The 8,944-nt window shown below is 48.5% G+C and overlaps 1 protein-coding gene and 1 long non-coding RNA gene across 3 annotated transcripts in view; both read left to right on the plus strand.

Annotated features, from left to right (window-relative positions):
* LOC132464944 (uncharacterized) overlaps positions 1-6,964 on the plus strand; it is a 43,954-nt gene extending 36,990 nt beyond the window's left edge. Inside the window, exons 9-11 of the mRNA XM_060061578.1 lie at positions 1,010-1,237; positions 2,142-2,360; positions 6,883-6,964. Of these exons, the coding sequence (XP_059917561.1) occupies positions 1,010-1,237; positions 2,142-2,360; positions 6,883-6,890 (455 nt within the window). The 3' untranslated portion in view covers positions 6,891-6,964. The remainder of the gene's footprint in view (positions 1-1,009; positions 1,238-2,141; positions 2,361-6,882) is intronic.
* Positions 6,965-7,045: 81 nt separating this feature from the next.
* LOC132464384 (uncharacterized) lies at positions 7,046-8,666 on the plus strand. Of its 2 annotated transcripts, none has more exons than XR_009527250.1 (2): positions 7,046-7,365; positions 7,404-8,666. It is a non-coding gene; the product is annotated as an uncharacterized LOC132464384 (long non-coding RNA). The 2 variants fall into 2 exon arrangements; XR_009527251.1 differs by having other exon boundaries at positions 7,452-8,666.
* The last annotated feature ends 278 nt before the right edge of the window (positions 8,667-8,944 follow it).

Genomic DNA, 8,944 nt, shown 5'->3' on the forward strand with positions numbered 1-8,944 from the left:
TCCACCAAACCTTAATCAAACCTCCATCAAACCTTAATCAAACCTCCACCAAACCTTAATCAAACCTCCACCAAACCTTAAACAAACCTCCACCAAACCTTAATCAAACCTCCATCAAACCTTAATCAAACCTCCACCAAACCTTAATCAAACCTCCACCAAACCTTAAACAAACCTTAATCAAACCTCCACCAAACCTTAATCAAACCTCCACCAAACCTTAAACAAAACTTAAAGGGGACGTATTATGAGAACAACACTTTTCCTGGGATTTGGGGTGTTGTTTAGGGTCTCTGGTGCTCCCACACGCATACAAACTTTGAAAAAAAGTCTGTACATGATTTTTTGAGTGAGATATGGATTTCTGAAAGTACCCCGCCTACAGTTACCAAACGAGCGAGTCCGTTTCGGCGGCCCCTCCGAGCTCAGCTGCCGGACCGCCACGAGCGACCCCCGCCGGCGGTGTACTCCGGGAGCTGAACTGCGGCCGAAGCTGGCCGGTCCGGTGGGGGAAGGTCTCGGCGGCAGTCCAACAGCTCCGGCGCGGGGAGCATGGCGGCAAGTCCGGCAGCTCAGCTCCCGGAGTACAATCCCTTTCTCCTCCATGTCGCGGTTCAATATGGACTTCAGAGAGTCAAGGCCAAAGTTCCTTTACCCCAATTCCTCTCAACCATGGCCGAGATATCCCCCACTACGAGTCTTTACTTGTTGTGGAAGTGCCAGAGACGTCAGACGCAGTCTTTATAATTCATAATATCATCCGAGGGGCACATAGCTTGCTCACCGCCGCCCCGCTCTGAATCAACCTCCATTAATCCAACATCAACTCAGGAGATTAACAACTCAGGAGATTAATGGGGATGCAATGACAATTAAATAGAAGAGAACTAATAATGTGTGTGTGTGTGTGTGTGTGTGTGTGTGTGTGTGTGTGTGTGTGTGTGTGTGTGTGTGTGTGTGTGTGTGTGTGTGTGTATCTGTGTGTGTGTGTGTGTGTGCGTGTGTTCAGGCAGCCCCCCGGCAACAGGGACCGGCTCCCTGGTGGTCCACCTGGGAGACGTCAACGACCAGGCCCCCTCCGTGTTCCCGGCGACGGTGCGCGTGTGTGAGGCGGCCCGGGAGGTGGGGCTGGTGGAGGGCCGGGACCGCGACCTGGACCCCAACGCCGGGCCCTTCAGGATAGAGCTGGGGGCCGCGGCCGGCCTGCAGGACACCTGGGAGGTCAGCAGGGTCAACGGTAGGGCACGAACACACACACACACACACACACACACACACACACACACACACACACACACACACACACACACACACACACACACACACACACACACACGCGCGCACACATACACTTACACATACACACATACACACAGGCCTGATAGAGTTCAGCCGTGGTGCCTGAATTCAGGCTTGAGCTCGGCCATGTATGTTGTCAAGAAAAGTGAAAGTAGGTGAGTGGTGCCTTTTTAAAATGTCTTGTCAACACGTCACCCGACCTGACCTTTTGATTGACATGTCTGCCACCAACTATATAAGGAAGTATTTTACCTTTGTGTCTTTGCACTGAGGATGGTCTGAATGGGACTGAAAACGTTTTGAACGCACTTTGGGTAGCACTTTACACTTTTATGCAATAAAAACGTATTGTTGCATCGGCTACATGGTGTGCGAGTTACGCTCCTTTTATTGTAGTCAAGAAAGGCAATTCTCTATGGTGTCCTCGAATGTATTTGATAATTTCACACACACACACACACACACACACACACACACACACACACACACACACACACACACACAGGCACACGCACGCACCCACAGGCACACGCACGCACCCACAGGCACACGCACGCACCCACAGACACACACACACACATACACATACACATACACACACACAGATACAGGCATACACGCGCAGTCGCGCACACACACATGGGCACACGCGCACACACACGGGAACAGGCACACACAGACATGAACTTTAACCCCGCCTTCTGCCTTACCTTAAGAACCTTATCTCTGTGTCTGTGTGTGTGTGTGCGTGCGTGTGCGTGTGTGTGTGCGCGTGCGTGTGTGTATCTGTGCGTGTGCGTGTGCGTTCGACGTGTGTGTGTGTGTGCGTGTGCGGTCTCCAGCCACACACTCCCAGATCCTGATGCTCCAGCCCCTGAAGTCGGCCAACTACCGCGTCCCGCTGCTGATCACCGACTCCGGGGACCCGCCCCTCTCCAGCAGCACCGAGCTCAGGGTCCAGGTCTGCGTCTGCAGGAAGAGCAGGATGATCTGTAGCTCCGCCCCCTCCCTGAGGGCCCGCCTCCTGCTGCTGGCCGCCGCAACCCTGCTGTCCTGGACCAGTGAGTCTCCACCCACCTCCAGCAACACCACCTTCACGACCGCACCACCTTCTCCTCAACCACCACCAGCTTAACCTCCACCGACACCTCCAACACCTTAACCTCCACCAACACCTTAACCTCCACCACAACCACCCCCACCTTTACCTCAACCACCACCTTAACCTCCACCACAACCACCCCCACCTTTACCTCAACCACCACCACCTTAACCTCAACCACCACCACCACCACCACCTTAACCTCCACCACCATCTTAACCTCCGACACCACCTTAACCTCCACCACCACCACCATCTTAACCTCCGACACCACCTTAACCTCCACCACCACCACCACTTTAACCTCCGACACCACCTTAACCTCCACCTCCACCACCATCTTAACCTCCGACACCACCTTAACCTCCACCACCACCACCACCACCTTAACCTCCACCACCATCTTAACCTCCGACACCACCTTAACCTCCACCACCACCACCATCTTAACCTCCGACACCACCTTAACCTCCACCACCACCACTTTAACCTCCGACACCACCTTAACTTCCACCTCCACCACCATCTTAACCTCTGACACCACCTTAACCTCCACCACCACCACCACCACCTTAACCTCCGACACCACCTTAACCTCCACAACCACCACCTTAACCTCCACCAACACCATCACCTTAACTTCCGACACATACATAACCACACAAACACACACACACACACATAACCACACAAACACACACACATACACCACACACACACACACACACACACACACACACACACACACACACACACACACACACACACACACACACACACACACACACACACACATAGAAGCCCAGCTTACCTGGTGACATTGTAATGACAAATGAGGTTTTCATGATAAAATGTGCATGCCTAGCGAAGATGCAATCTCATCTATAAATCTATTGTGTGATGCTCACATATTGGCTGGTGTGATATTACAGTGTTGTATTCAGTTAGCGTTAGTCAACATGCTAGCTGGAGGCTGAGACGCTTATGAAAGAAATGAGAGGAGGATAAATGGATTAGAGTTTAGAGTAACGCCAACCTGTAATAATAGTAAGGTTGGCTCTATGGAGCAGAGACCTCAGCGCCTCCCGCAGGCTGGCCACGGAACTGTAGGCGCCAGCATGCTAAGCTAAACGTCAATATGTATGTGTGCTTGTGTGTGTGTGTATTCCCTCCTATGGGGGCTTTCATGGCTGACAGACACTCACGCTCTGGGGGAAGTGCTCAGCTTGTATTACCTATTGCTATAGTTTACAGTTTTTCTGTGGTCTTTGTAGTTCTGGCTGTGGTACTTGTCGTTCTAGCTGTGGTACTTGTTGTTCTAGCTGTGGTACTTGTAGTTCTAGCTGTGATCTTTGTAGTTCTAGCTGTTGTACTTGTAGCTCTAGCTGTGGTACTTGTTGTTCTAGCTGTGGTCTTTGTAGTTCTAGCTGTGGTACTTGTAGTTCTGGCTGTGGTACTTGTAGTTCTAGCTGTGGTACTTGTTGTTCTACCTGTGATCTTTGTAGTTCTAGCTGTGGTACTTGTAGCTCTAGCTGTTGTACTTTTAGTTCTAGCTGTGATACTTGTAGTTCTCAGCAGGTTCCTGTGGTCCACTGTGGGTCCAGGCTTTCAGACCAAACCTGCAGACCTTCAGGGTAGAGGGGGTCCTCTCGGGGTCTGGGAGGAGGTTTCATCCGTTTAGCTCCTGTTGAGTACCCCCCCCCCCCGCGCTCTTCAAACAGAGGCTAAACTGAGCCTTCCTCCGCTCGGTTTCCATGAGAGCAGAGAGGGCTACAGAGAGGGGTGCTTTGATCTGTTCAGCGCTTTGGTTCTCAGCCCACGCTGTCGCTCTCCAACGGCTCCCAGCTCTCTGTTCACTAAACAACCACACAATGAATATACGCTCACAATAATCCTTATGAACACAAACCTTTATTAGATTAGAGTTTACGCCACCCTACCCATCTCTCTCTCTCCCCTCCTCCTCTCTCCGTCTAATGCTCTCTCCTCTCTTTAACCTCTCTCATCCACTCTCCACCTACTATATTTCTAGCTGTTCCTCTCTGGGTTGTGTGTGTGTGTGTGTGTGTGTGTGTGTGTGTGTGTGTGTGTGTCTGTGTCTCTCTCTCTGTGTGTGTGTGTGTGTGTGTGTGTGTGTGTGTGTGTGTGTGTGTGTGTGTGTGTGTGTGTGTGTGTGTGTGTGTGTGTGTGTGTGTGTGTGTGTGTGTGTGTGTGTGTGTGTGTGCGTGCGTTTTTGTGTGGGGGCTGCAGTGGTGAATTGATTACAGTAAGTTTTGGGTTTCCATGTCCAGAGTACTGACTTCTCCGCCCAAGGGTCTGATCCCCTCACCACACGCACGCACGCACGCACGCACGCACGCACGCACGCACGCACGCACGCACGCACACACACGCGCGTTGGGGGAAGTGCTCAGCTTGTATTTCCTATATCTATATTTTACAGTTTTTCTCAGTCGCTTTGGTACATTTCTCGAATCATCCTCGACATTTAAAAAAACAATTTGTACAAAAAGCAAAACACCATGGATTATCTGCAAAAGCCAGTCTCTTGCTCAAAATCCTTAGTTCATCTCTGAAAAGTAAATATCTGTGTCAATGAACATGTCAGGGCCATCAGAATGACAATTCCTTCTGTCATTTTGTGTACGGATAAGACAGTCAAATTGCATAGTCATGTTGTCAAAATGACAATTATTGAAATTTACAAAAGTTACACACTTAGAAATTGTATGTGGGAGATTGAAAAGGTGACAAGACGCTCTATATTATATGGCCCAATAATTGGCATATGAGTTAGCACACCATTCTGAAAGATAGCTGCACCTATACTTATGTTCCTGCCCCATTGGCCTGGCACATCAACTGTACCTCTGTGGCCAAAGATATTTCAACCATGCCTTCAGTGTTTCGTTAGGTTGAAGCCAGCCTCATCTATGTAGATGAAGTGGTGCGGTGGTTCACTTGCCGTTCCATTATACATTATATCCAGAAGACACAAAATGAGTTTTATGAATTACATGCATTTTCATTTTGGACGAGATACAGTTATATCAAACGTATACAGCACATATTGCATCTTATTTTCTAAATCCATAGAAAATGTGTAAAGGACTGTACTTACTGTACTGTATATCACCATACGATGTTACTGTTTACTGTGAGGTACAGTTACTGCATGCTCATACATGCTTTACCTGTACATACTGGTAGCGCAGCTCCTTCACTCTTTCACCATTTCTTTCAAATGGAACATTGTAGAGCTGCTTCATATTACTTTAATTTGGTGTCTTTTCCGCACCCTGTAAATGGTTGAGATGCTGTCTGTTTGGATGTTTTAAAAGATATTGTTGTCCTCTATAATGGCACTCATTCCCTTAGTCTTATGGCAGTGTTTTCTACAACCATGGTGCAAAAAGCCTCCTCCTGTTCAGGTGTGGAAAGGAGCCCAGCCACCCCTGTGGAGTTGTCTTGCAGTCCTATGTGGAAAAAATATAGTAATGCAAAACACAACATTTTCTAAGATAAAATGTCACTGTGTAAAGTATACTTACTGTATATTGTAAAATGCAAGCGGAATACTGTAATATTCTAGGAAGCATTACAGAAATGATGCAGTAGAGTGCTTGTTGTTAGATTACATACCTGTTCTGTTGACAGAAAGTCTGAATGATTGAGGACGCTGTTGTTCTTACAACATTTGGCTGCACCCTTCGACCAGCCTTGGCCATTGTAAGCCCATGATTGAGAATGTGGTCTACAAGTGTGGCTCTTATCTAATTAGGAACGCTCATATGTTCTTGGCCTCTCCTGCCTCTTCCTCTTTTTTGCTTCCCAACTCCTCCGCCAAGCAGCCTCACTCCTCTTCCTCTTCTTCTTCGTCTCTGACTTTAACCCCATCCAATTCATTGTCCTTCTATTGTCAGACATTCTAACATTGTGTTGTGCTATAAATATATACTTGCCATGAGTTGAAAGTTCATGAGATGCACCTTTGAGCTATTTCAGTAAACTGGTTGATCGTTGGTTGATCTAACGCTTCTCACATATCCCTTCATTAGAGAAAGTCAAGATTCACCTGGGAGCAATTTACCAATTCAGAACAGATTTTGAAAATAGTCGAATGGAAATGTATAGAAATATGCTTGACATATATAACAACTTGTTCAACCATTTTGCATGCAAAGACTTATGCAATGAACTAATGCCTAAATGTTGTGGGGGGTGAGACAATTCAACAGAGACCCGTTAACATACATCTTTATCAACATGACATTAACAATTGATAATGTAGGAAAGAGCAGAGAATTGTACATTGTTACTCCGTCTAGAGTGAGCGTCCTGGTCGTCACCTTTCACTTGTTCTCTGTGATTGATCCCCATCGATCAGTCTCAGAGGTAACCTTCTGACGTCCTCTCTCTCTCTCTCTCTCTCTCTCTCTGTCTCTCTCTGTCTCTCTCTCTCTCTTTCTCCTCCGCTGCAGGTCTGTAGATTCTCCATCTCTTCTTCTGCCAAGCTGCCCCCCACCACCCCCGCTCCCAGGAACCAGGCTTAAAGGAGCCCCCCCCCCCCCCCCCCCCCCCAGGAACCAGGTTTACAGGAGCAGGAGAAGGAGAGCTGAATCCTGATCCACAACCCCCCCCCCCCCCCCCGCATTAGGTGATGTAGGTTCCTTCATCCCCCTCCACCCTCCCCCCTCCTCGTTGGGGGGCGGGGGGGGGGGGGGGAGGAGCTGTGGGATCTGGATGTCTGGGGGGCACCAGCAGGACTCTACAGGAGATCAGAACATAGGGGGTCTCTAGTGGTCTCCAGGTCTCTAGTGGTCTCTAGTGGTCTCTAGTTCTCTAGGGGGGTCTCTAGTGGTCTCTAATGGTCTCTAGTGGTCTCTATTGGTCTCCAGGTCTCTTTTGGTCTCTAGTGGTCTCTAGTGGTCTCCAGGTCTCAAGCGGTCTCTAGTGGTCTCCAGGTCTCAAGCGGTCTCTAGCGGTCTCTAGTGGTCTCTAGTGGTCTCCAGGTCTCAAGCGGTCTCTAGGGGTCTCTAGTGGTCTCTAGTGGTCTCCAGGTCTCAAGCGGTCTCTAGCGGTCTCTAGTGGTCTCTAGTGGTCTCTAGTGGTCTCCAGGTCTCAAGCGGTCTCTAGGGGTCTCTGGTGGTCTCTGGTGGTCTCTAGTGGTCTCTAGTGGTCTCTGGTGGTCTCTAGGGGTCTCTAGGGGTCTCTGGTGGTCTCTGGTGGTCTCTAGTGGTCTCTAGTTGTCTCTAGTGGTCTCTGGTGGTCTCTAGCGGTCTCTAGCGGTCTCTAGTGGTCGCTAGTGGTCTCCAGGTCTCTGCTGGGCTCCAGGTCTCTTGTGGTCTTTAGTGGTCTCTAGAATCTCAGAAAAGATAAAAAAAGATTTCTGTAAACTTGTTTGCTTCTCTTTCTTTACTTCTGTTTTTGAGTTGTCATGGAGTGGATTAAACCGTATCTTTATAGTTATGACGTGAACCCAAAAGATAACGACATTGAATAAATATTTTATTTTTGACCATTTTAAAGAGATACTGTATGGATTAATTTATGTACTTTGATTGCAGGATCCAGCCCCCTGAATAAATATATAAAAAGTAAAAAGTAAAGTAAAGAGAAGACTATCGGGCCTTGTTTGTTTTGCAGGGAGTTTGTGGATCTTAGTGCAGTGTTTTCTAATGCTGTCGATGTGTTAACTCTTTTGAACGTGGGTCCCTTCAGAATATGTGAATCTTGACGCCTCGGTCCTGGGCTGTGTTGGAATTGGCTGAGGGTGGGTTCCCCCTGTACGGTGGACACTGTACAAGGAAAACTGCTCACTGTACAGGGGTACGGGGATCCACACCCTCATGAGCTCCAGAAGCCAGGCTCTGTGGTAGGAACACAGGCTGTGACCGCCGCATTACGGGGGAATGAAAGCGCTATGCATCATGGGAGATAGTGCTGAAGTGTGCATCAGGTTTGCACTTATTTGTGGGTATTAAGTAGTGCACGATGTCGGGCCCAAGTGAGCCAGTTCCTACACAGCCTGGAGTTCTGGTTTTCTAACCTTTGACCTTTCACCCCACTTGTCAGCCTCCATGTTGAGTCACAGGACACTGTACAGGACATGAAATGGACGCCTTTGTTGTGGTCGTGTTGCTGTTTCTCTGGTGCTCTGAGGAAACAGAGAGTGGGTTTCTGTGGTCGACCCGAATAAGGGAAGAAAATGACATGTCTGTCTTTTGCACTAATTTAATAAAGGCGTTACTGAAAGAAGAACAAATGCTTTGGTTTGTCCGGCTGTGAAAACGTTTTTTTCTTCTTCTGCTACTAATGGAATCTGGAAACCTGCTGAGAGAAATGTGTGTTTGTGTGTGTGTGTGTGTGTGTGTGTGTGTGTGTGTGTGTGTGTGTGTGTGTGTGTGTGTGTGTGTGTGTGTGTGTGTGTGTGTGTGTGTGTGTGTGTGTGTGTGTCTATCTCTGTGTCCGTGTGTGGGTATGTGTGTGTGTAGATTTGTTTAGATGTGTTTGGTTCATTCAGGCCCACCTCAAAGCCATGCC

The sequence above is a fragment of the Gadus macrocephalus genome, chromosome 9 (assembly GCF_031168955.1).
Source record: "Gadus macrocephalus chromosome 9, ASM3116895v1".
NCBI classification, from domain to species: domain Eukaryota; kingdom Metazoa; phylum Chordata; class Actinopteri; order Gadiformes; family Gadidae; genus Gadus; species Gadus macrocephalus.